The sequence below is a fragment of the Nycticebus coucang genome, chromosome 19, assembly GCF_027406575.1.
Source record: "Nycticebus coucang isolate mNycCou1 chromosome 19, mNycCou1.pri, whole genome shotgun sequence".
NCBI lineage: Eukaryota > Metazoa > Chordata > Mammalia > Primates > Lorisidae > Nycticebus > Nycticebus coucang.
The window spans coordinates 28,473,012-28,500,436 of NC_069798.1; the positions used below are offsets into that span (position 1 = coordinate 28,473,012).

At 40.9% G+C, this 27,425-nt stretch overlaps 1 protein-coding gene across 1 annotated transcript in view; it reads left to right on the forward strand.

Annotated features, from left to right (window-relative positions):
• MOCOS (molybdenum cofactor sulfurase) overlaps positions 1-26,793 on the forward strand; it is an 84,205-nt gene extending 57,412 nt beyond the window's left edge. The window contains exons 10-15 of the mRNA XM_053571110.1: positions 3,671-3,749; positions 7,841-7,965; positions 13,228-13,333; positions 17,869-18,007; positions 24,131-24,235; positions 26,622-26,793. Of these exons, the coding sequence (XP_053427085.1) occupies positions 3,671-3,749; positions 7,841-7,965; positions 13,228-13,333; positions 17,869-18,007; positions 24,131-24,235; positions 26,622-26,762 (695 nt within the window). The 3' untranslated portion in view covers positions 26,763-26,793. The remainder of the gene's footprint in view (positions 1-3,670; positions 3,750-7,840; positions 7,966-13,227; positions 13,334-17,868; positions 18,008-24,130; positions 24,236-26,621) is intronic.
• The last annotated feature ends 632 nt before the right edge of the window (positions 26,794-27,425 follow it).

A 27,425-nucleotide genomic window follows, 5' to 3' on the forward strand; every position in this document is an offset into this window, starting at 1 on the left:
TGATCCTTTTTATCATTATGAAGTATCCTTCTTTGTCTCTTGTGACAATTTTTGGCTTAAAAAGCTATGTATAACCAACCCCTACTCTGTTTTGGTTATCATTTGTATGAAATGGTATCTTTTCCATCCCTTTACTTTCAGCCTGTGTGTATCCTTAAACCTAAAGTGAGTTTCTTATAGACAGTGTATAGTTGGGGCTTTTTTTTTTTTATCCATTTGGCCCCCTCCAAGTCTTTTGATTGGAGGGTTTAATCCATTTACATTTACAGTATTTATTGATAAGAAAGGATTTACTGTTGTCATTTTGCTAGTTGTTTTCTGTTAGACTTGTACTTCTTTTGTCTGTCTTTTTATCACTTGTTGTCTTCCTTTGTGTTTTGTTAATAGTTTGTATTGATTTGTTTTGGTTTTTATTTGTTTGTTTGTTTTGTTTTGTTTTGAGACAGGGTCTCATTTTGTCACCCTGGGTAGAGTGCTATTTAGTCACATCTCACAGCAACCTCAAACTCCTGGGTTTGAGCAATCGTCTTGCCTCAGCCTCCGAGTAGCTGGACTACAGGTGTCCACCATAACACCCACCTTGTTTTTCTATTTTTAGCAGAGACAAGGTCTTGCTCTTGCTTAGGCTGGTCTTGAAATCCTGAGCTCAGGTGATCCATTCACCTCAACCTCCCAGAGTGCTAGGATTATAGGCATGAACCACCATGCTCAGCGATAGTTTGTATTAAAATGCTTTGATTCCTTTTGATTTTTTTTTAAAGTTCTATAAGGTTTCTTTGTGGGATTATTTTAAGGCTTGTAGTTATAAAAGTGTATTTTAAGCTGATAGCAAGTTCAATAACATGTAAAAACTCCACACTTCAGTCTTTGCCTCCCCATATTCCCTTTATGTCATGGTTATGATAATTTACATCTATTCATATTGTGTATCTTTTATAATATTTTATACCTATTTTTAATACTTCTGACTTTTATATTAGAATTAAAAGTTATTTACCAACTACCATTACAATAATGATGATTAATGCAGGAATCCGATTTGATGCTGACTCATAGGGACTACTGAGAATTGACACTCCATGCTGATATTCTTACAGAATGAGACTTCATGCCTGCCTGTCTACTTCTGAAGGATTTAAGGTAGCTTAGAGAACAATGACCTCAAGACGTGGAGTGATCTAGAAATAAAGAAATATTTCAAATTAATTTACCGAGTATTCTAGGGACTAAAGATGTGACTTAACAGGATCTTCTATGACAAACTGCCCCAGTGCACATGGTGTTGGTGATACTGAAAATGAGAAAAATCTCTGTGTTATGAACAGATTTCCAAAACCCAGCTACTAGCTTAATCCGACTAAGTCCCAATGTCGTTAAAATTCTTGTGTATTTGATGATAATGAGCTTTTACTTACATAGTTGCTCTTTTTAAAGTTTTTAATTGACATATAATTAGTGTACATATTTATGGGGTACATATAATATTTTCATAATGTATACAATATGTAATGATTAAATCAGAGTAATTAGTATATCTATCACCTCAAACATTTATCATTTCTTTGTGTTAGAGACATTCAAAATCTTCTACCTATTTTGAAATGTTCAACAGGTTACTGTTAATTATAGTCACCTTCTTTGCTATAGAACATTAGCATTTATTCCTCCTATGTAAATATAATTTTGTACCCTGTTATCCAACCTCTCCTTATTTTTCCTTCCTTCTACTCCTCCCAGTTTCTGATACCCACTATTCTATTCTGTATTCCTACGAGATCAACTATTTAGATCTCACATGAGTGAAAACATTTGGTATTTGTTTTCCTATGTCTAGCTAATTTCATTTAACATAATGTCCTCCAGGCTTATTTGTGTTGTTGCTGCAAACTACAGAAATCCACTCTTCTTTATGACTGAATAATATTCTATTATGTACATATACCACATTTTTAATGTCTGTTCATCCATTGATAGACAAATGGATTGATTCAATATTGGCTGTCGTGAATAGTGAAGGAGAGCACAGATATCTCTTCAACATACTGTTTTCTTTTAGTTTGATTGTGTACCTAGTGATGGAATTGCTATGGTATTTTTATTTTTAGTTTTTTGAGGAACCTACATAGTGTTTCCTATAATAGCTATATTAATTTACATTCCTACCAACACTGTATAAGAGTTTCCCTTTCTTATCTTCACCAGTATTTGTTTTTGATAATAGTCATTTTAACTGGGGTGAGATAATATCATATTGTGATTTTGATTTACATTGCTCTGATGATTAGTGATGTTGAGTATTTTTTTCATATACCTATTCACCATTTGTATGTCTTCTCTTGAGAAATACCTGCTCAGATCCTTTGCCCACTTTTAATGGGATTATTTGGGGTATTTTGCTATTGAGTTCTCTTCCTTCCTTTCCTTCCTTTTCTTTCCTTTCTTTCTTTCTTTCCCCTCCCCCTCCCCTCCCCTCCCTTCCTCCCTCCCTCCCTCCCTCCCTCCCTTCCTTCCTTCCTTCCTTCCTTCCTTCCTTCCTTTCTCTCTGTTACCCTGGTAGAGTGCTATGGCATCATAGCTCACAGCAACCTCAAACTCTTGGGCTCAAGTGATCCTCTTGCCTCAGCCTACCAAGTGGCTGGGGCTATAGGCACCCACCATGATGTCTGGTAGTTTTTCTATTTTTAGTAGAGATGGGGTCTTGCTCTTGCTTAGGCTGGTCTTGAACTCCTGAACTCAAGTAGTCAACCCACCTTGGCCTTCCAGAGGAGTAGGATTACAGGCATGAGTCACTGTGCCTGGCCTATTTGTGTTTCTTGTATTTTCTGGATATTAATCCCTTGTCAGATGGATAGTTTGTGAATATTTTCTCCTATTCTGTAGGTTGTCTTTTTACTCTGTTAATTATTTCCTTCCCTGTGTAGAACTTTTTACATTGATATGATCCCATTTACCTATGTTTGCTTTTGTTGCTAGTGCTTTTAAGATTTTCCCAGACCAATGTCCTGAAGCATTTCCCCCATTTTCCTCTAGTAGGTTCACAGATTTGGGTCTTACATGTAAGTCTTTAATTAATTTTAAGTCGATTTTTTTTATATGGTGAAGGATAGGGATCCAGTTTTATTCTTCTGCTTATGGACATCTAGTTTTTCTAGCACCATTTATTGAAGAAACTGACCTTTCTCTATTGTGTCAAAAATGAGTTTGCTGTAAATGCATGGATTTATTTCTGGGTTCTTTATTCACATTGGTCTATGTGTTGGTTTTTATGCCAAAGCCATACTGTTTTACTACTATAACTTTGTAGTATATTTTGAAGTTGGATAGTTGTTCTTTTTTTTTTTTATTGTTGGGGATTCATTGAGGGTACAATAAGCCAGGTTACACTGATTGCAATTGTTAGGTAAAGTCCCTCTTGCAATCATGTCTTGCCCCCATAAAGTGTGACACACACCAAGGCCCCACCCCCTCCCTCCATCCCTCTTTCTGCTCCCCTCATAACCTTAATTGTCATTAATTGTCCTCATATCAAAATTGAGTACATAGGATTCATGCTTCTCCATTCTTGTGATGCTTTACTAAGAATAATGTCTTCCACTTCCATCCAGGTTAATACGAAGATAGTTGTTCTTTTTACATAATGATAAATTTGTCTCTAACCTTTGTTCATTAGGGATGGAGCCTATAGAGGTGCCTCTTGAAGAAAACAGTGAACAGGCTCAAATTTGCCAAAGCAAGGTCTGTGCTGACAGGTGAGACTCTGAAGTAGGTGAAAATCTTAGCTCCATCAGCAGGGTGGCATAATGGGAAGACAGGCATGCCTTGTGGGATTTGTCTTATGCTGTACAGTCTGCTGTCGCTTTCCCCCTTGCACGTTCCACTCTTAGCACACTGGCTCCTTGGTATTCCTCAAAACTACCAAGCATGTTCCCTTCTTAAAGTCTCTGCACTTGGTTCCTTCTGCATGCAATGCTCTTTCCATAGGCATACCTCTATAAGGCTCAGTCCCTCACCTCCATCAGTCTTATCTCTGGTGGGTCTCTGTTTGAAAGTCCCTTCTCTGAGAGCCACCTGACCACCCACAGAAACCAGCCTCCCCTTTGCCATTTGATCTGCTGTATTTGTCTCCTTCACCTTTGTTGTTCCCAACATGTTATATGTTTGTTTATTAATCTTCAGTCCCTCCCACTAGAATGCCTGCACTGTTCTCTACAAAGCCTAAAACAGTTCTGGGTGGTGAGCATGGGGTGGAGCAGTGAGAACAGTTCAGATGCTACTGCAGCAGTCCAAAGGAGGTCTGATGGTGAGAAGACTGGCTGGTGGATGTAGAACAGTTGGAAGAGGGTAGGATACAAGTGGGAAGGCCAGCCGAACACCTGTGTTAGCAACACAGGTGAAACAAGATGGCAGCTTGGACCAAGATCAGGGAGAAAATCAGGTAGGGGTCAGGTATATATTCTGGAAATAGAATCACTTGAACTTGCCAATGAATTGGATGAGGAAGCTGAGGGTGAAGGGACTTACCAAGATGTCCCTCGAGTTTCTAAAGTATAGTTTTCAGGTAATAACTTTTAAATTATGTACCATATTGTTGAGGATTATTACATAATCCGGGTTGTCGATGACAGATCATCTGCTGAATTCCAGGAAATGTAAATGTAGAGATGAATGTAATAGCATCTCTATTTTATTTCCTTTAAAAATTTTTTAATTAATTTTTTTGAAACTGAGTCTTCCTTTATTGCTCTTGGCAGAGTGCCCTGGTGTCACAGCTCAAAGCAACCTCAAATTCTTGGGTTTAAGTGATTCTCTTGCCTCAACCTCCCAAGTAGCTAGAACTAAAGGCACCGGCTACAATGCCCGGCTATTTTTAGAGACCAGGTCTCACTCTGGTTCAGATTGGTCTCAAACTTGTGAGCTCAGGCAATCCACCCACCTTGGCCTCCCAGAGTGCTAGGATTACAGGCATGAGCCACCTCATCTGGTCCCCATTTTATTTGATCGTATGTATTTATAAGTCCATTTGCTGAATAAATCAAATATCTGCAACACATGTTATCTAATTTGATCTGTGCCTGAAAACATGTGAAATAACAGATTTTCCAGTCATGGGAAATTTGTCCTATCTTAAGCCTCCACCAATTTTCCTGCCAAACACTAAAATAGTTAAGTATATAATAGATCTTGAAGATTTACATACAGGGTCTGACAATTAAGTTCTAGAACTTGCCACTGTGCGCTTATGTTGGCAGCACCGGAAAAACAGCTCAGTGGGTTCATAAATTAGTACATCAGTGTCTCACAGCTGTCTTCTTGTCAGTGTGTGGTGGTGTCATGTTCAGTGGTGTTTATTATTGTTGTTATATGTTACAGGCACTATTGTGAGAATGTCAGAGCTTGAATTAGAGCAATGAACAAACATTTGTAAATTTGTTAAATTTGGCAAGAGTAGAAGTGAAATCAGAAACACATTAGCCCAAGTTTATGGGGTGATGCCATGAAGAAAATGGCCATGTACAAATGGATTAAACATGTTTCTGAGGGGGCAGAAAGCATCATTGATGAGAGGTCAGAGCGGCCAGCAACAAGAAGAACTGATGAAAAATTGCAAAAATTTGTTGAATTGCATGTCAAAATCATCCTCTATGAGAAGCATAGCAGACCAAGTAAATATTAATAGAGAAACTGGAAAACCTGAACTGAAATTCTTGGGGTGAGAAAGGTGTGTGCAAAAATGGTCCTGAAGGTGCTCATTGATGAGCAAAAGCAAAAGAGAGTTGGAGTTTTCCAAGACCTTTTGGAGAGGTGAGATGACATTTTGGGTTGTGTTGAAACACTTCATCACTGGTGTCGAAAAATGGATGTATCAATACAACCCTAAAACAAAGTGTCTAAGTGCACAGTGGAAGTCAGCCAATTCTCCACAGCCAAAAAAGTTCCTGTTAGTCCAAATCAAGAGTCAAAACTAAACTTTAATTGCTAAACTTTTTTTTTTTTTTTTTTTTTGCAGTTTTTGGCTGAGGCTGAGTTTGAACCCACCACCTCCAGCATATGGGGCCAGCGCCCCACTCCTTTGAGCCACAGGTGCCTGTGGCTAAACTTTTTTGATACAAGAGGGATTGTTCATTTTGAATTTGCACCAATTGGACAAACAGTTAATCAAGTTTCTATGTAGAATACTGAAAAGGCTGTGTAAAAAAGTTAGACAAAAACAACCTGAACTTTTCCCCACAATTCATGGCTCTTTCATTATGACAATGCACAGCTCACATAGCACTGTCTGTGAAGGCGTTTTCAGCCAGTAAACCTGTTACTATATTAGAATACCCTCCCTACTCAACTGATATGGCCCACAATGACTTTTTTCTTTACTGGAAGATAAATGAAATATTGAAAGGAAGACATTGTGATGACATTCAGGACATCAAGGATAATATGACAACAGTTCTGATGGCTGTTCCAGAAAAAAAAAAGAGTTCCTAAATTATTTTAAAGGGTGGACTAGGGCTGGAATCAGTGCATAGTTTCCCAGGGGGCGTACTTCACAGGTGACTATAGTGATATTCAGTGATGCAGTATTTAGCACTTTTTCTAAGATGTGTTTGCGAACTTAATTGTCAGACCACATATGATAAAAAGCTTTTAAAATGCTGATTGCCTAGTAGTTAACCCAGTGAACTTATTAGTGAGTAGAGTGAGTAGACTTGTGTTCAGAAGATACTGTATGGTGTCAAGTCAGACTACATTTTATTTGCGCCCCATGAACATATACTGTTATTCAGGTCATGAAATGATAGGATATATCCAAATTGGATCCAAGTTATTAGTGCTCCTGGGTGCCAGGCAGAGGATCACTCTACACCCCAAGAAAAGGGTATAAAGGTGATGGTGTGATGACTGTGCTCATTACATTGAACATCACAGATACGACCACCCCATCCTGGAGGCCAGGGAGTTGGGCACAGTCTACATCTTCTTGCCAGTGCTCGTAGACATTTAACTATTTTTTATTTTTTGCCAGTTTAAACATTCATTACAGCATGTTGTCAATTAGGGCAGTGCATTTTGGGTAAGCAAATTTCTAGAGGATTCCAGAGTTTTTAAACACTGAATCAGGCTGGGCACAGTGACTCACGCCTATAATCCTAGTACTCTGGGAGGCCGAGATTGCTTGAGCTCAGGAGTTCAAGACTAGCCTGAGCAAGAGCCAGACCCCATCTCTACTAAAAATAGAAGAACTAGCCAGGCATTGTGGCAGACACCTGTAGTCCTAGCTACTCAGGAGGCTGAGGCAAGAGGCTCAAGCCCAAGAGTTTGAGGTTACTGTGAGCTACAAAGCCAGGGCACTCTACCTAGGGTGCAGTGTGAGACTCTATCTCAAACAAACAAACAAAAAATGCTGGATCAATAAATGCAGTACATGGATCTGTAACTTCTAGGTATAGATATTTTACATGTGATTTGGCTATGAGAGAAAATAGCTCAATCAGGCCCATAATTCCAGAGTTAAGGACTTCTTAAAGCAAAATGCCACTCTTGAAAGTCTCAAGTTCTAAGCTGTACAGTTGTTGATACCAGTAATTGATATTAAAAAAGTCTTTAAGAAGAAACCTCTAAATCTTTTTTCATATTTGATGTCAAGGCTTTGTACAAGCCCCAGATTGAGGGTTTTCCTTGGTGACTTGGAGGTCTCTGTGTGGCTTCCTAAGCACACCACAGTGTCATGCCACCTCCCCCCTGAGGCTCATGTGATGTTCTGTTTTATTTTATTTGCAGTGTAGTTCTTTTTTAAAAATATATATCTAACAATTCACTCGCCTATTTCTTTCTTTCTTTTTGCCAGGGTAGATACTTATGATTGTGGAGAAAAAATTTCAAGCTGGTTGTCAAAGTTTTTTGGCCGTCCATGTCACTTGATCAAACAAAGTTCCAAGTCTCAAAGAAATGCAAAGAAGAAACATGGAAAAGGTATTACATTTTGGATTGGTTCTTAGAGGACAGGTACACTGGCTTAACTTTGAACATATGAGAAATAATCCATTGTCCAGGCACAGTGGCTCGTGCCTGTAATCTTAGCACTTTGGCAGGCCCAGGCAGGAGGATCTCTTGAGGTCAGGAGTTCAAGACCAGCCCAAGCAAGAGCGAGACTCTATCTCTACTAAAAAGAAAAGAAAGGACAGAAAAGTTAACTGGGTGTTGTGGCAGGTGCCTATAGTCCCAGTGACTTGGTAGACTGAGGCAGAGGATTGCTTGAATCTAGGAGTCTGAGCTAGGCTGACACCATGGCACTCTAGCCTTGGCAACAGAGTGAGATTCTGTCACAAACAAACAAACAAAAGCAGCCCATGAGGCAGTGCCCATCGCTCAGTGGTAGGGCGCCGGCCACATACATGGAGGCTGGAGGTTCGAACCTGGTCCAGGCCTGCTAAACAATAATGATAACTACAACAACAACAACAACAATAGCTGGGTGTTGTTGGAAGGCTGAGGCAAAGCCCAAGAGTTTGAGATTGCTGTGAGCTGTGATGCCACGGCACTTTACCCAGGGAATCAGCTTGAGACTCTGTCTCAAACAAACAAACAAACAAACAAACAAAAAAATCATGAAATGGATTTGTGAAGTGATTTCTTATGTACAGAAAACAAGGGTGTTAAACCGTTGGCAAAAAGCTTTTAGGGTTGCCCTAGGTCAGAGGACAAGTGGGTTCCAGGGTTACCTTAAAGACACTAAAGAGGCTCTGCTCAAGCTTTCAGCCTCTGTCCTGCATGTTTGGAAGCACACTTAGTTCAGTTTTATTAAATAAAAATGTAGGTGTATCCTCAGATTGGATCTGGGAGTAAGTAAACCTGGGTTTCTAGCTTTTACCTCTATCACCAAATGGTAATATGACCTTGAAACCCATCTTAACTTCTGTAAACCCTAACTACTTAGACTTTTAAAAGTCTTCACAATATTTCCTGCATAAGCCAGTGTTAGGATGAAGTGAGTCTGTAGAGGGTAATGCACATTGACTTAACAGTCCCATATGTGTAAAAAGGTCATTTTCAGGTGTCTGCTCAAATGTCACCCTCTCAGGGAAATGACACCTGCCTGTCCTCTTTAGAACTGCAGCCTGTACCTGAACCTCTGCAGAAACCTTCCTTGCTTTATTTTTCTCTGTGGCAATTTGCACATCCTTCCAACTTTATATTTGGGTCATTTATTTTATGTTCCATATTCTGTCTACTAGACTGTAAGCTCCATGAGGACAGGCATTGTGTCTACTTCCTTTGGTGTTGTCTCCTCATGCTTAGAACAACACCTGACATGTAGTGTTGCTCAATATATGTTAGATGAATGACTGACTGGATGGGTCATTGTTACATCATCAGTTTGTTGGGAATGATCTAGCCTAGTGATCAGCTACCAGAGATACTGACTTGTAAATCTGAATAGCATATTAAATCTGAATTGACTATATAGGACCAATTAGTAGATCTAGGGTCTCGTATCAGCTGACCTCTGAATCCCTGAAAATGTATGATACAGAGAAAAGTCAAAGGATATCATCTATTCGGGCTTTTTAAAGTTTTGATGATTTTTCATGTCATAAGCTGTTAAAGAATTTGAGTTGCTATGTGATGGGGAAGGGGAATACGTTTATGCTCATTTTATTGAGGAGATTTGCTGGTGGGTATAGGTAAGCTTAGAGACATGATTGAAAGGAAGAGAGAAATAGGGTAGAGACATGTAAGGACTGGGATTTGTCAGAACTGGCACTACCCTTGGGAATTATCTGGAGCTATAGCAAAATGTCTAAGTTACAATCATTAGTTCCAGGCATCTAATCCCTACTTGGGGGTCAGCTCTGTCCTTAGGAGGCTAGTTGAGGTCACTAAGACTTGATGTTGAGCTCAGGCCTGTAATCCCAACATTACGGGAGGTTGAGGCAGGTGGATTGCCTGAGCTCACGAGTTCGAGACTAGCCTGAGCAAGAGTGAGACCCCCGTCTCTAAAAAAAAAAAAAATAGCTGGGTGTGGTGGTGGGTGGGTACCTAGAATCCTATCTTCTTGGGAGGCTGAGGCAAGAGGATCACTTGAACTTAAGAGTTTAAGGTTGCTGTGAGCTATGATGCCACAGAACTCTACCTAGGGTGACAAAGTGAAACTCTGTCTCAAAAAAAAAAAGAAAAGAAAAGAAAAAAAAGACTTGGTCTTGATCCTTTGGAGTCTCAGTTGTTGAGATGACTCTAGCAGACAAAGACACTCCAACACAAGGAATGTAATAAAGGTCTGTGCAAAGGGGACTGCATCCAGAAGCATTCTCAGTGCCTGGAATGAGTCACAGAGGGCTTCAGGGAGGAGGTGAGTTTGGAGTTTCCTTTTTTTTTTGGTTGCGGTTTTTGGCCAGGGCCAAGTTTGAACACCTCTGGTATATGGGGTTGGTGCCCTACTCCTTGAGCCACAGGAGCCACCCTGGAGTTTCCTCTTAACAGAAGAGCGGGAGTTTTCCAGGTAGACAGAGGCAGGAAGATTACTTGGGAGCAGCATGGCAGGGCTTGGCATTTGTGGGCTCAGATGTGAGCAGGGGAGTGGTGGTAGGAGCTGAGAAGGAATGAGTGTGCTGCTGGAGGGTCAGTACTTTATCTTGCGGTGCATGACTCAGTGGAGAGTTGATGCCACTCTAGTATTTGACAGACTCTCTGACTCAGGGTAGATTCTGCTTCTGAGCTGGAGACTCATGAAGCAAAGGCTTTAGATGGCAGGCAACTCAGACTGTCCTACTGGGAGATGGGGCCTAAGCAAGTCAAAGGTGGTGGGTGCAGAGGACAGAAGAAAGCCTGTAGTCTACTCCCTGTAGAGTGATGGAGCAGAGAGTGTCAGTTTGTGACTATTTACACTTCAAAGGTGCCAGTTGGGTGCAGAGGCCCCAGGTGGTCTACATTTTTAAGGTACCCCACCTTAGAAGAACTTTTTAAAGCTACATTTACCCCTTGTACATTTTTACATTGTCACCTAAGTTTTTAAAATTGTTTAAATGGTTACAAGGGATGTGATTTACTGCATATTATAAATATTTAAAATTCAAGTTCATACATTTCTTTTTTCAACATAGCCAGTGGAATCTCAATATCATAGCAATTTGAATCTCATGAATATTCATTAATATATATATAAACAAATTGCTTTTTAATGGTCAAAAATTTTCTTTTTCTTTTTCCTGCTTTGAATTGTCTTTCCTTTCCATTTCATCAAGAGAACTATGTCTAAGTATTACATATTTTGCGTTTAGAAATCTTTCAGTGATCATCCTATCATATTTCTGTGAAATTACAATGTGGGTTATCCTATCATATTTCTGTGAAATTACAATGTGGTTTAAGTTGAAGTATATAAGAATTTTTAAAAATGTACTGTGATTGCAAGAATCTAAATATTAGGAATTATCTTCCGGATTTAGTTCTTATCATAATTCTTAGTAGCATATAATTGATCAAAGCCACATAAACATGTTATAGATTTTGAAAAATAATATTAAACATAAGGAAAAATTGTTGAAAATGAATCTCTTAGTAAGATGGCTGGTCTTCCTGCCATGGGTTCCCGCATCTTTGAATGACTGCCACTGATTAGCCAAAATAGTGGATTAGTTGTCTTATGAGAAACGTTAAGTAAATAAAGAGCTGAGGAAGGAAGGAGCTTGGTTAATGCCCTGTCACTCAAACATTTCTTCTGAGTTACGTGAGGTGGCACTGGGATCTGAGATTGAAACACCTTTAATCGTCTGTCACTTGACAACTTAATTAGGTTCTGTAGTTTTGTGGATAGCAAAGAATTGGAATCCATCTGACTTCCAGGAGGATAATTCGCCCAAGTTTTAGAGACTTTATTTTCTCAGCACAGACTCCAGGATTTTGAATGGGGCTTTTGTTTTCTACTCTGGAGATTTTTTGGTCCCCAGGGTCAGTGTGCCTTAGGAGACCTGTGGCCTCTCTTCTGTGAAGTGGGAGAAGGGTCTTTGTAGTGGGGGCATGGATTGCACTTCCCTTCTCTGGCAGAGACGTTTTAGCAAAGAGGATATATATTAAAGTGTAGGATTTGGAAGGCAAATCTCAAAAAAGTATCCCTTCTCGGGTATAGTTTGGAGATAGCTCACTAGGCTCTGGACCAGGAAAACCTTTTCATCAACATCTTGGATCATGAGAGAGATGGCTGCCAGCCATTCTGAACACACTTGAGATTTTCTTTCAATATTCCCACCATCACCCTTCAGTAGTTCTTTTTTATTTTTTATTTTTTTCAGTTTCTGGCCGGGGCTGGGTTTGAACGTGCCACCTCCAGCATATGGGGCCAGTCTCCTACTCCTTTGAGCCACAGGCGCTGCCCAGTCCAGTAGTTCTTAAATTTTCACTATTTATTTCTAAAGTCACTATCTCATACCTGCCCAAGGGTAAACAGCTTTTACCTGATGAGATTTAGGAGATCTTCTGGGCCAATCACCCTCTCCAAGATCTCCTGTCTTGCCCTATAGCTGGGAAGGGTGCACACAGTTGCACCCTTCCACCCATCAGTCCTCTTCTGAGTCTCGCCTCTGAGTCTTCTTTGCTAGAACAATCTTACCTCAGCATTTTATTGTTATTTTTCTCCAAATTATTTTAAACAGAGTGTTCCAGGAACTCGATTTTTTCCTCCCTGTTTTTGAGAGGTTTGAACCATGCTTAGAACATTTTTATTGCTAGGGTATCCTTTTTTTTCCCCTGTAGAAATAGTCTCCACCTTCTTAAAAATACATGTCCATGGAAACATGATTCATTTGCATTCTTTTTTTTTTTTTTGAGACAGAGTCTCACTTTGTCACCCTCGGTAGAGTGCTGTGGTGTCACAGCTCACAGCAACCTCCAATTCTTGGGCTTAAGCAATTCTCTTATCTCAGCCTCCCAAGTAGCTGGGATTACAGGTGCCCGCCACAATGCCTGGCTTTTTTTTTGTGTGTGTGTGGTTGCAGTTGTCATTGCTGTTTTAGCTGGCTGGGGCCGGGTTCAAACCCACCACCCTCGGTATATGGGGCCGGCACCATACCCACTGAACCATAGGTACCACCCAATTTCTTTGCATTCTAAGAAAGCAACTCGTCTTTTATTTTATTTATTTTTTTATTAAGTCATATACACATAGATCATGGATACATTTATGCATATGTGGGGTACAATGTGTTGTTTTTTTATACAATTTGACTCTGTCATTTTCAGGTCAAAGTCCTGGTACGACAGCCACCCTTTCTCTGGTGAATGAGGCACCGTATCTGCTGGTAAACACATCAAGTGTTTGGGAACTTCACCAGCAACTGAATGCCAGGTAAGATCTCTTACCTTGGGAATAGCAGACAAGCATAGTCACTTGCTCCTGGGAACAGGGTCCTGTGGAGTCCAGGAGCCAGCCCTACTCCATTCACAGAGAAAAACCGAGGACTGAGAAGTTGGAAAGACCTTTCAGCCAGTTTTCAATACTCTTACAGGGGGTTCTCTTTTATCTTCCAATGATCCTTCTTGACATTCTCAAGATCCTTAGTGGAGAACCCCCAGCTCTTGTTTTTTTTTATCGTTTTATTTCTTAACCTTGCTTTAATTGAGTTGCCACCAGCTTAACCCAGTTTCATTGCCCTCTCTCCCACTAGACCCTGTCCTCTAGGCCCCCTGCCCTACTTTATATAGTCACTTTGAAGGCTGAAAAATGAGTGGTTAGGAAAGCTTTCTAAGCTGTCATTCCAGACGCACTTTATTTGTAAGATGCACTGTGATATAAGAACTTGCACTCCTGCCTGCTCTCTCCCACTGCGTAGTCCCCCCAAGGTCCCATTAGTGCCAGGAAGAAAGCTCCAGAAAGGCTCTTGGTTGGACCAACCCACTCATTGTTCTTTAGAACAAACTGAAGTCCCAAGGTACTCAGGCAGTTAGGGAAAATCAGTCAGCCATTATGTGAGAGTGGTGACTGGGTTCCTAGTCCACAGTCCAGGAAGGAGGGTGCTCACTCTCCCTGCACCATGAGCTGGCGGTCCTGTGACTCTCACATGCCATGTGGTCATGGTCATGACCATGGTCACTTGCAAACATGTACAAACACAGTTTAATAAAAATGACCAAGGCCTGTTTCTCCACCTCTATAGGGGAGGTGTAGTAATTCCTGTTTCTTAATGAAAGTCTTTAATGAAAACATACAAGGTCTGACAAGTAAACTCATTCTAGACAAAGTGCTTAATACCTTATTGCTGAATATCACTATAGTCACCTTCAAAGTACTCCATTTGGGAAGGTATGCACTGATGCTGGTGCCTAGTCTACTCTTCAAAGCAATTTTTGAACTCTTTCTCTGGAATGGTCATCAGAACCATCATCATATTACTGTTGATGTCTTGAATGTCATCAGAATGTCTTCCTTTCAATATTTCCTTTATCGTCAGGTAAAGAAAAAAGTTGAGGGCTAGATCAGGTGAGGAGGGACCTCCATTACAGTAATTTGTTTACTGGCTAAAAACTCCCTCACAGACAGTGCTGTGTGAGCTGGTGCATTGTTGTGATGCATGAGCCATGAGTTGGTGAAAAGTTGACCTTTCTCATGCCAACATTTATTTATTTATTTATTTTTATTATTATTAAATCATAGCTGTGTACATTAATGCGATCATGGGGCACCACACACTGGTATTATATACCATTTGACATATTTTCATCACACTGGTTAACATAGCCTTCCTGGCATTTTCTTTTTTTTTTTTTTTTATTGTTGGGGATTCATTGAGGGTACAATAAGCCAGGTTACACTGATTGCAATTGTTAGGTAAAGTCCCTCTTCTTCCTGGCATTTTCTTAGTTATTGGGTTAAGACATTTATATTCTACATTTACTAAGTTTCACATGTACCCTTGTAAGATGCACTGTAGGTGTAATCCCACCAATCACCCTCCCTCCACCCACCCTCCCCCTCCCTCCCCTCCATCCCATCCCTCTCCCCCTTCCCCATATTCTTAGGTTATAACTGAGTTATAGCTTTTATATGAAAGCCATAAATTCGTTTCACAGTAGGGCTGAGTACATTGGATACTTTTTCTTTCATTCTTGAGATACTTTACTAAGAATATGTTCCAGCTCCATCCATGTAAACATGAAAGAGGTAAAGTCTCCATCTTTCTTTAAGTCATGCCAAGATTTATTTAAGATTTTCCTAACCATTTCTCTATTGATGTTTACTTGGTCTGCTATGCTTCTCAAAGTCAGCTGATGATTTTGATGCATAATTCGATGAATTTTTATAATATTTTCATCAGTTCTGGTCATTATTGGCTGCCCTGAATCTTCTTCAACTGTGACACTTTCTTTCCCCCAGAAAAATGTTTAATTCATTTATACACTACCATTTTCTTCATGGAATTGTCCCCATAAACTTGGATTAATGTGTCCCTGATTTCACTTCCACTCTTGCCAAGTTTAACAAGAAATTTAATGTTTGTTCTTTGCTCTAATTCAAGCTCCAACATTCTTGTGACAGCACACAAAAACATATAACAATAATGAATTCTACTCAACAGGACACTGCCAGATGTTGACATGAACAGTACTATGAGACCCTGATATACCAACGTTACGAAACCTTATCAAGTTGTTTATACAGTGCTATCAACATAAGCACCCTGTGGCAAGTTTGTAGACTTGTCAGACTTCACATAACAGTATTCCTATACTCTGGCCCAGCTCACTGGTTCTCTGTGCTCTATTTACAAATTTAAGTGGACTCTACCCTGTATATGCTGACCATAATAGCTTTTGGACATAAAACTTCCCCTTTTACAAAGCACAAAGGGAACATTTATAACCTGGGGAGCAAATCCAGAATCAAAGGCTTTGAAGACTGCAGGGTACTAACCCTTTCATTACAGATGATGAAACTGCAGTCCTTATGGGTTATGGGAGGTGTACATAGTTAGTGGCAAAGCTAGACTTGGTTATTCTGGTCCCTGGCTTGTCACATGCCATTTGCCATTTAAAAGGGTTTGGGATATAGTCTTGGGACCTCTTGTTCCCCAACCCTGGAGCCTTTAAGTTGTGTCTCCAAGGCAAATTCAAAGTACATTCAAGGATTTACCCCCAATTAGCTTAATTAAAAAAAAATTCATTGAAGGACCAGAAAGTACAAAAATCCTAAGCACACATCTCAATGAATGTCTATATATGTATATGCCCATTTGACCACTGCCCAGATCAAGCTGAGAATATGCTCCAGAAACACTCTTTATCCTTCCTTTTTGTCATCCTTACCAAAGGTCACCCTATTCTGACTTATTTTCTGTTAATAGTCTCAGCCCTTCTTGAACTTAATATAATGGGGACATATAGTATGTGCTGTTTTGTCAGAGAAACTTTAAGCTGTGTTTTCAGTGCATCCCTCTGGGTAGTGGGTGTATTAAGGTGCAGAGGCCCATTTGCAGAACCTCATAGCAGTAGACAAAAATTTAAAACAAGAATTACAATAATATAGACTGTTTATTGCAGCTCAATTTACAATCGCCAAAATGTGGAAAGAGCCTAAATGCCCACCAACCCAGGAATGGATTAACAAGCTGTGGTATATGTATACCATGGAATACTATTCAGCCATTAAAAAAAATGGAGACTTTACATCCTTCGTATTAACCTGGATGGACGTGGAAGACATTATTCTTAGTAAAGCATCACAAGAATGGAGAAGCATGAATCCTATGTACTCAATCTTGATATGAGGACAATTAATGACAATTATGGTTATGGGGGTGGGAAGCAGAAAGAGGGGTGGAGGGAGGGGGGTGGGGCCTTAGTGTGTGTCACACTTTATGGGGGCAAGACATGATTGCAAGAGGGACTTTACCTAACAATTGTAATCAGTGTAACTGGCTTATTGTACCCTCAATGAATCCCCAACCATAAAAAAAAAAAAAAAAAAGACCACTGAAAGTCTGTGAAAGAAATTCAGTTTATTCAGTGTGTTAAAACTGCATAGAAAATATTGTCAAATATGAATGGTAGTTGATTTTCTGTGGATTACATTTGTGTATATATATGTTCTGATATCATAAAATACTCATCTGTCTTAAAAAAAAAAAGAATTACAATAATATCATATGCTAGTTAAAACAGCAAATAGGATGGAAGGTAGGAACTATCCTCTCTCGCTCGCTCTTTTTTTTTTTTTGAGACAGAGTCTCACTATGTCACCCTCAGTAGAGTGCCGTAGAGTCACAGCTCACAGCAACCTCAAATGCTTGGACTGAAGCAATTTTCTTGCCTTAGCCTCCCAAGTAGCTGAGACTACAGGTATCCACCACAACTCCCGGCTATTTTTTGTTGCAGTTGCCATTGTTGTTTAGTTGGCCCCGGCTGGCTTTGAACCCACCAGCCTTGGTATATGTGGCTGGAGCTGTAACCACTGTGCTATGGGTGCTGAGCCTATCCATTCTATTTTTTTTTATGTTTTAATATCTAAAAAGTTTTTGCTGTTTTTCAGGTCCTTGGTAATTAAGGTTGTTGTCAGGTATTTGAATGGCTTGTCCTGCCCAACCTTATAGAATTTATGTTCACAGAAGTTCCTTCACTAGAGTCCTATTCATCTGGTTTCCAAAGACCTTTGGCCTACCTCTTGTGGGCCTCTCCCTGGAGGTAGGACTGTATCCCAGGTGAGGCCATGATGAGTTTTGAGTCTCTTGGCCTTGCGTTTGGGGTAACAGCTTGTTCTGACCATCCAGGCCTCAGGCCAGAGTAGAGCTGATGAAGTCAGGCATTGTGTGCAGGTACATTGAATTATTGCAGCAATACATTTATCCGCTGCCTTCCTGGCACTTATCCTTTTTGGTATGTTTTAAACAGTGACCAGAATGGAAAGGGGGAATTATTCCCAATGAAAGATCTCATCTTGCGTTTTCGTGCCAATATTATTACCAATGGAACGAAGGCTTTTGAAGAAGAGAAATGGGATGAGATTTTAATTGGTTCCTTGCGTTTCCAGGTAAGTTTTAGGAAGTCCTAATATCCTTCCTCAGGGGTTGTCCTCAATCCCAGACCTGGATAGTGGCAGGTGGGAATCCCCCATCCCCTATCTTTGTCTCTTACCCACAAAATCTTGGCAGATGTGACCTTAGCATCTTGGGGCACCACATGAGATGATCCATCCTTTACTCTCCAAGAGAGTAGCAGCAGTCAACTTCATTTAAGGAGCAGTGATTGTCCCCATACTTACTGTCAGAGGGCTGGGAACTGCCTCTATGCTATCATTGTGTCTTGGCCTAAAATTCTGTTTTCTTAGAAAGCTTGTGTCCATGACAACGTCATCTTCCTGAAGCTTATTGGACTTTTTGGCAGTCCAGAGCTCGTTGAGGGTGACCCAGAAGCCTGGTGGTGCTCAGTACCCATGGCCACTCCCCTTCCTGGGGGGGCAGATTATAGTCAAAGGCAAAGCCACCAGGATGTCCTCTTTCCTCAGGGTTTGGGCTCCCAAAACATTTGCTGTGGGCTTCATAGATGTGAGAAAGGGGAGAAAAGTCTTAGGCTAAAGTCTGTACCCCTCACCTGGCCTTGTGAGATCAGGCCCTGAAAGGAGCCAGTCTTCCCACCTCAGCACCTTTGTCCTGATCATCCCCACTGCCTGACATATGGCTCCAAGGTCACCTACTTGGAGAAGATGAACCTGACTTGCTAGGCATTTATACTCTGCAGGGTGCCTGCTTACTCCTTCAGCTCATACAAAGGTGGAAACAAAGTCCCTTTTGTTCCCTGCTCTACCCATAGGGCCTAGAAAAACCCTGGCCCAAAGTCAGTGCTCAATAAGCCATAGGTGATGGAATAAATGGACAGGAAGATAAAGAGTAGAGGGCCATCTGCAGACAATGTGCTCAGTCCTTCAGTGGGGGCTGACAGTATTTTTATAAAACGGATTAGGTAACCCTAATCCAGAAATCTGAAATGCTCCAAAATCTGAAACTTGTTGAATACCAACTTGACACTCAAAGGAAGTGCTCATCAGAGCATTTTGAATTTCAGATTTTCTGATTAGAGATATACACACAATGCATATGCCAAAACTCAAAAAATCCAAAATCTGAGCCATCTGGTTCTAAGTATTTTGGATAAGGGATATTCAAGCTGTAGTAGTATAATTAGCTAGTGGTGCAAACTGACTATACGGGGACTACCTGTGTCCAGGCTCTGCATTCAAATGCACCACTATAATATGCAGAAAAGCAATAAACAGTAATTTGAATCTTTATTAAAGAATTCCAGAGATCTGAGCTGAAGGGGATGCGTTGCATGATACAACGTAATGTCTCAACGATCTTTTTTTATCCATTTAATTCCCAGACTCCCTTTCACCCTGGCAGCTATTCCACCTTGGAAAACAATCTTTTCTCTTTTCCCATATTCTCTGCCACAAACCTGGCTCTGGCACCTGCCCTCCTGCCACCCCCTCATCCCTCCGTCCTTACTTACTCTTCCTTACTTTCTATCCCTGTGTCTCTGCCATGTTTTAAAACTCCTGCTCTTACATATCTTCCCTGGCACAAAATAGACACTAAATATACATGCTTGGCAGGTGGAGAGAGGGAGGGAGGAAAAAAGGAAAAACAAAAAAGAAAAAGGAAGGAGGGGAAGAGATCTGGAACTATTATTTAGGTCACTGTTCTTAAACTACAACTTTAATAAAAGTTAAAATATGCATGCCTTTTGACCCAATAGTTTCACTTGTAGAAAGCTATCCCATTAAAAAGTACTTATAGAATTATGCAAAAATATATACATGTATTAGAAATTTACTTATTGCAGCATTTTATAATTATGAAAAATTGGGAAACATCCTAAGTATCTACCATAAAGAGATTGGTTAAATAAATTATGCCATCACTATACAATATAGTCCAGGCGGGCATTAAAAAGTATAAAATATGGGGGTGGCGCCTGTGGCTCAAGGAGTAGGGCGCCGGTCCCATATGCCGGAGGTGGCGGGTTCAAACCCAGCCCCGGCCAAAAACCACAAAAAAAAAAAAAAAAAGTATAAAATGTGGTTAATATCATGTCCTTTAAAAAAGCAAATGCTTAATAGATGTTTGTTGAGATAGTACTCAGCTCTGAAGCAGATAAAATGAACCTGGCACATCTCTTTATGCAAAGACATTTTTTACTAGGTATTATCAAGTTATAAATACTTTTACCTCTGTTGGCTTTATAATCTCATATTCAGAGATAGATCTTTTAAAAAAAATTCCAGGCTCAGCACCTATAGGTCAAGCGGCTAAGGCACCGGCCACATACACCAGAGCTGGCGGGTTTGAATCCGGCCCAGGCCTGCCAAACAACAATGACAACTACAACCAAAAAATAGGGGCATTGTGGCAGGCGCCTGTAGTCCCAGCTACTTGGGAGGCTGAGGCAAGAGAATCGCTGAAACCCAGAGTTGGAGGTTGCTAGGAGCTGTGATGCCACTGCACTCTACCCAGGGCAACAGCTTGAGGCTCTGTCGCAAAAAAAAAAAAAAAAAATCCAAATAGAACAGAGAGCCATGTGATTTGGGCCTTTATTGTAAAATTATTGCTGACAGCAAAGAGTTAGAAACTATTTACATGGTTTCAAAGGAAAAGAACGAATTGTCTCAACCCACCAAAAAGCCAGGTCATCCACTGTGAAAACTGTAAAATGTGAGGATGAGGTGGCTTTCCATGTGATGTGGAAGGATGTCCATTATGTATTATGGAGTGATTGGAAAAGAAAGAACTCTGGCCAGATGCAGTGGCTAACATCTATAGTCCCAGAAATTTGGGAGGCCAAAATGGGAGGATTACTTGAGCCTGGGAGTTCAAGGTTGCAGTGAGCTATGATCACGCCACTGCGCTCCAACCTAAAAAAATTATAATAAAGTAAACCCAAGTGGGTACTCAGATGTCAGTGAGTGTGTTTACACAGTGCACGTGTATAGTTAGTTATACGTCACAGTCTGAGATGGGCTTTGGCCACATAGCAGCTCTTATCCGTGTGGATGGGGAGGAGATCACTGCCTATGCTTTCTCTTTTACTGTTTCAAGCTTCTGTATTGTTTGACTTATTTTTTTTTTTTTTTGTAGAGACAGAGTTTTACTTTATTGCCCTCGGTAGAGTGCCATGGCGTCACACAGCTCACAGCAACCTCCAACTCCTGGGCTTAGGCGATTCTCCTGCCTCAGCCTCCCAAGTAGCTGGGACTACAGGCGCCTGACACAACGCCCAGCTATTTTTTTGTTGCAGTTTGGCTGGGGCTGGGTTTGAACCTGCCACCCTCGGTATGTGGGGCCGGCGTCCTGCTCACTGAGCCATAGGTGCAGCCCTGTTTGACTTATTTTTAAATAACTTTTACTAGAAAATAACTTTTTAGAATAACAATTGATAAAAGTACCAGAAAAAAAAGACTTAAGAATGATAACATTTTAAGAAAATTGTTGTGGCCAGGTGTGGTGGCTCACGCCTGTAATCCCAGCACTCTGGGAAGTTGAAGTGGGTGGATTGCTTGAGCTCAGAAGTTCAAGACCAGCCTGAGAAAGAACGAGACCTCGTCTCTAAAATTACCTGGATGTTGTGGTGGGTGCCTGTAGTCCCAGCTACTCCAGAGGCTGAGGCAAGAGGATTACTTGAGCCTAAGAGTTTTAAGTTGTTGTGAGCTATGATGCCAAAGTACTCTACTGAGGGCAACCGACTATATATAAAAAAAAAAAAAAAAAAAGAAAGAAAGAAAACTGTTTTCTTTTTATTGGTATTTGAAAAGAGTTTCTGGAAAATGTTCCTCCTTCTGCCAGTTTGAGAAACTGTTTTAGGAGGAAGTTTTCACCCCAGTGGCAGGTGTTATTTATTCAGCGGCAGCTGGGGCCTGGGCCTGTGGCTAAGGCTGGGACTAGTGTGGCTGCTGGGCCCTGGTGTCCTTTCTGTACTAGATGGGCTCAGGGGATCAGCCACTTTGAGGCCAAGAAGGTAAAATGGTTCTGTGACTTGAGAGCCCCACTGGCTCTTTGAGGGCATAGCGCTGTGATCTAACAGAGAGCTCAACCCATCACAGGGGTCCTTGTGCATAACAGTGAGAGTTTCCACTTCTGAGCACAACTGAATATCAGGCCTCAGCTTGGCATCTCTGAAACGGTGTCTGGAATCCTTATCAAATCCAGCTAAAGGAGGTTGATGAGGAAATGAGGCCTGGAAGTGGTCACAGGTCTGTTGAAACCTGGGTAGCAGTCCTTTCCAGCACACTCTGGCTGCTTATGTGGACTAGGGATCTTGACTTTGGTACCATGGGGGGTTTATGTTTCCACTGGTTTAATGTCCAGTAAATGTGAGGGTCAACCTTAAAAAAAAATCAGAGAAAATTATCTCCCAGTATGATGAATTTATTCAAGAGTAACCAAAAAAGGATTATAAACCAGGATGCCCAACTATGGCAAGCCACAGATACATCCAAAGAGAAGAGGGGAAGGGGAAGCTTTTATTGGCAAAAAGAAAATGTTCACACAAGCTGCTTGGAAACAGTTCATTGGTACCGGAGGCTCAAAACCAGACTTGGCAGCAGTTCATGAGTGGAAATGCCGTTGGGCAAGTGCTCTTTTGAGAGCATCTTATCTGAGTTGCTGCAGCCCTAAAGAATGTCTAGTGATAAATCTGGCATAAAAATATGTGCATATGTGCAAAATGTAGGTCGTGAGCGTGAAGGACAAGGAGGGATTTCTTGCTGGGTTATTTTAGAAAGTCCTTGAGATGGTTCTTATCTCAAACACACAAGTGTGAGCCCTCCTCCTTCCTGCTTTCTTGGCTCCAATTCGTTTTGGTCTGACAAGGGAGATTTCATCCTGGTATCTGTAACTGTCACACGTGTAAGAGGAACAGGCCAAGACACATCCCGATTAGGGGAGTGTTTCTAATTTCAGTGCACAATTTGCATTTGCCCGTGAGTGAGCCTAGGAGAAAATGGCTATAAGAAAATCAAGTACTTTTGTGCTTTTTACACATACAATAAAAGAAGCATCAGTCACCACTGAGCTGTAGATTTTCTTTTTTTATGTTTACATTTATGGGGGGCATTTCTCATTATAAAAGCAATAAACGTTTCTAAACTTGGCAGACCACCTAGTGTAGAATTTCCTCCAGACAGAATGACCTGTGTTGAGAAACTGTCTACATGTTATATGTGTGTGGTATGAACATATGGACATATACACACATGTATAAAAATACATATATAATTTTTTCTGCTTATTTCAATTATGGAAATCTATTCTTCCTCCTTCCTCCTTTTATTTAAAGGCCTTTTAGATTAATATTTGCATGATATACATTTTAAAATGTGGCATGGTTTGCTTAACTGCTTCTCCTGTGATGTTTAAGATGTTACAAAATTTTCCCTATTATATATAATGTGAGTGCAAGCCCTTGTCCATGACTCTGTGTTTGGACTTCTGGTTCTTTTCCTTTTTTTTTTTTTTTTGAGACAGTCTCACTTTTGCTGTTGGTAGAGTGCTGTGGCATTGTATCTCACAGCAACCTCAAACTCTTGGGCTTAAGTGATCTTCTTACTTCAACCTCTCAAGTAACTGCCAGTACAGGTGCCCACCACAATGCCCTGCTATTTTTAGAAATAAGGTCTTGCTCTTGCTCAGGCTGGTCTTGAACTCCAGAGCTCAGACAGTACACTCACCTCAGCCTCCCAAAACGCTGGGATCACAGGTGTGAGCCACCATGCCTGGCCTCCGGTTCCTTTCTTATGTTACATTTGTTGCTGTGAATTTGCTGGGCCTAAGGACACATGAAAGTTCTTTCTGAAAAGACTTTCTCACAGAGGCTCAGTCCTGGTTCTGCGGCTGCTTCTCTTTTCCCAATTTTACCCCCCATTCTCTGCCTGCTTTTCTTCTCCAAATCCATTTCTCAACATTCCTTGGAAGCCATCAAGAGTCTCAGCTATGCTTTCCTTTCTTTACAAAGTCATTAAGCAGTAGTGTTTCAGTTGAGAAACAAATGGGGATAATTCCTCAGTAGTCACAGTGACGAGGTACCACTTCTGTGGTCCCTCCTTGTGAAGTGTGAAGGTCAGTTTCATGGTAACACTGTCTTTTCCTTTCTCACCTGCCAGGTGTTGGGGCCTTGTCACAGATGTCAGATGATTTGCATTGATCAGCAAACAAGCCAGCGAAACCAAGACGTTTTTCAAACACTTTCAGAGAGTCGCAAGAGAAAGGTAAGCATGAGCGCAAAACATGATACCCAGTTTTAAGACCCTGGTGCGTTACTGATGTTGGGACAATACTCATAATGGTACTGAGTCATTTCTGAAAGTGAAGGATTTACTGCACAATCTAAAGCTGATAAGCTAAGATTAAGGTTCTGACCTTGTTCCTGGTTCCATCTTATTTTTCTTTTTCATCCTATTCCTCACTACAAGTTCACCTTCTTGAACTTAAAATCACCAAATGTTATGGGTTCCAAGTTAAGAAAACTGAACTGCTCATATGTTAATTTCTGGCAAAGATTTATTTTCAGGCTCATACTTTCCATGAGGACTTTTGTTTGCAAAGAATTCTAGGAAGCCAAGTAAGCAGTCAGGCTCATAGAACGATTTTTGAAAATTAGCAGAGGCCAGGCGCAGTGGCTCATGCCTATAATCCTAGCACTCCGGGAGGCTGAGGTGGGTGGATTGCTTGAGCTCAGGAGTTTGAGACCAGCCCGAGCAAGAGTGAGACCCTGTTTCTACTAAAAATAGAAAAACCAGCTGAGCGTCATAATGGGTACTTGTAGTCCCAGCTACTCGGGAGACTGAGGCAAGAGAATCATTTGAGACCAAAAGTTTGAGGTTACTGTGATCTGTGATGACACCACAGCACTCTATCCAGGATGAAAGAATGAGACGCTATCTAAAAAAAGAAAACCAAAAACAAAACAACAAACAACAACAACAACAACAACAAGAAAAACCAAACAGAAAAAGAAAGAAAACAAAAATAATGCAAACATTTAATCTATTTCCAATAATAAATTGGCAGGTTAATTTCATGTAGAATGTTATGGATTATTTACTGTGTTTCTTTAAAAGCAGAGTTTTGTTCTACAGTATTTGATTTACAAAGGTCTTTGTACAGATAGGGGATGGGTGTGGTCTACATTTGACTGCATTGACTGCATTTGACTGTTGTACCAACAGGTCTTCGGATGCAGGCCATGTTGACTAGCAGTGTAGGGGACCTTGAGCCTGTTCCTGGCAGGTTGCAGAAGAAGGGTTGGATGGGCACAATTACTGTGGTGCATGGGAGTAGCCTTCTCAGCATCACTGCAGCTCTCATGTGCACAAATCTTTCATTTTTAAATTTTGGAATAATTTTAGATTTACATAAAAGTTGCAAAAAGAGTGCAGAGATTTCTCATACACTCTTCACCCACATGTGCATAAATACTGAGGAATTAACTTGGTCCCATCCCCTCGCCCAGGGCCTGGAATATTAGAGGACCAACAGATGTTATCATAGGAACTACAGACTTGGGAGTACATTAAGTTTTCCAAACGGTTCTTTTTTTTTTTTTAGGCAGAGTTTCTCTTTGTCATCCTCTGTAGAGTGCTGTTACATCACAGCTCATAGCAACCTCAAACTCTTGGGCTTAAGTGATTCTCTTGCCTCAGTCTCCCAAGTAGCTGGGACTACAGGCGCCCAACACAGTGCCCAGCTACTTTTTTTTTTTTTAATAGTAATTGTCGTTGTTGTTTTTCAGCAGACCCGGGCAGGGTTTGAATCCACCAGGCCTGGTGTATGTGGCTGGCACCCTAACTACTGAGCTACAGGCACCGAGTCTTCCAAAGGGTTCTTAATGGTCCACTTGCATTGATGGCTAGCCTTGAGCATACTTATGTAACTCTTCATTCCGGACCTTCCATCTTTATTCAGGAGAATTTGAAGAAATTAACTTACATCACTTATTCTCAAGGAAAATGCAGAATTTGATGTTATTTTCCCAAATAGCTTTTATATCAGAGAACAGAGAGGAAATTAGCTTGGTAGTGGTCAGAGGCTGAGAGTAGGAAGAAGGTCCATCTGTGGGAAGCTCAGAGTATCTGGGAAAGAGATAAAAAGAATGTGTTCCCATGTTCGATTAGGAGGGACGCAGAAGGGATGGGTAAATTCACACTGAGTGGCTATAATGCACACTATCTGGGGGATGGACACAATTATAACCTTGACTCAGACTGTATAGAAGTAATTCGTGTAACCAAAACATTCTAGGGAAATAGATTTTAAAAAAATTAAAGAACATGCAAGAAAGAGATGTGGGGTGACTGCAGGGGTGACACTATAGAACAGCGGTTGTCAACCTGTGGGTCGCGACCCACAGGAACTGTATTAAAGGGTCGTGGCATCAGGAAGGTTGAGAACCACTGCTTTAGAATGAGAACCTTTGGTATGTGAAATTAGGATTCTTCTCTTGTCCTACTGTATTCTGCATAAAAGGTAGGATGTCCTAGAACATGTCTTTAAAGATCTGACTTCCTTTTAGTTAAACATCACTATTTTCAAAGTTACCTAAACTGCTAAAATAATCTAGCTTTTCTGTTGTTGTTGCTGTCTTTTCGTTCCCAGGTGAACTTTGGCGTGTACCTGATGCATATGTCTTTGGATTCGTCTTCTCCATGTTTCCTATCTGTGGGATCTCGGGTGCTCCCTGTGTTGAAAGAGAACCTGGAACCTGCTTCCGAGAAACACCAAGATGTTATCTCTTAGCATTTTTTTTCTAGTATACATTAAAATTTTCTTGTACATTTATCTCTGTTATCATTAAGATTTGGTTTGACAATGGGGAATGCTTTCCCCTGCCTCCCTCTGCCATTGACATCTCATTCTGCACATTTGCACCTGCTGCGCTCAGAGAGCAGTTCTGAGGCCTTGGGACTGAATCCTGTGTCCACACTCAGCAAGGCTCCCTATGCATTTGAAATGTGATTGCTTGTAATAAGATGGAATTTTTAAGCCCCTATTTTGCCATTTTCCCACACTGTTACTTTGTCTTTATAAGGAATCATTAGGTTCTTTCTGACCCTTTGGCTGAGGAAGGGACTCTGTGCCCCCCTATCTCCAGAGTATGAGAAGGTGCCCCTGTCCTCCTGTGTATATGGTGGGGGTGGGTTTGTGCTCAGGGGCCCAGAGGGTGACTGATGACCACATTCCTAGAGGGGAGTTGTGAGTACGGACAATAGCAGTCTGTCTTTCTGGATATTTCCTTCATAGTCTGTTTAGCCAGGGGAGAAGTTTTCTTTTGCATGGCTTAGCATAAGCACCACTACTCCTTTAAAGAGGGTGATGATGCTGTCTCCTCTCCACTGAGACTCCACCTCATCTCCTCCTCAGCCTTGTGGGATGGAGAAGGGTGGGGAATGATCCTTTTCT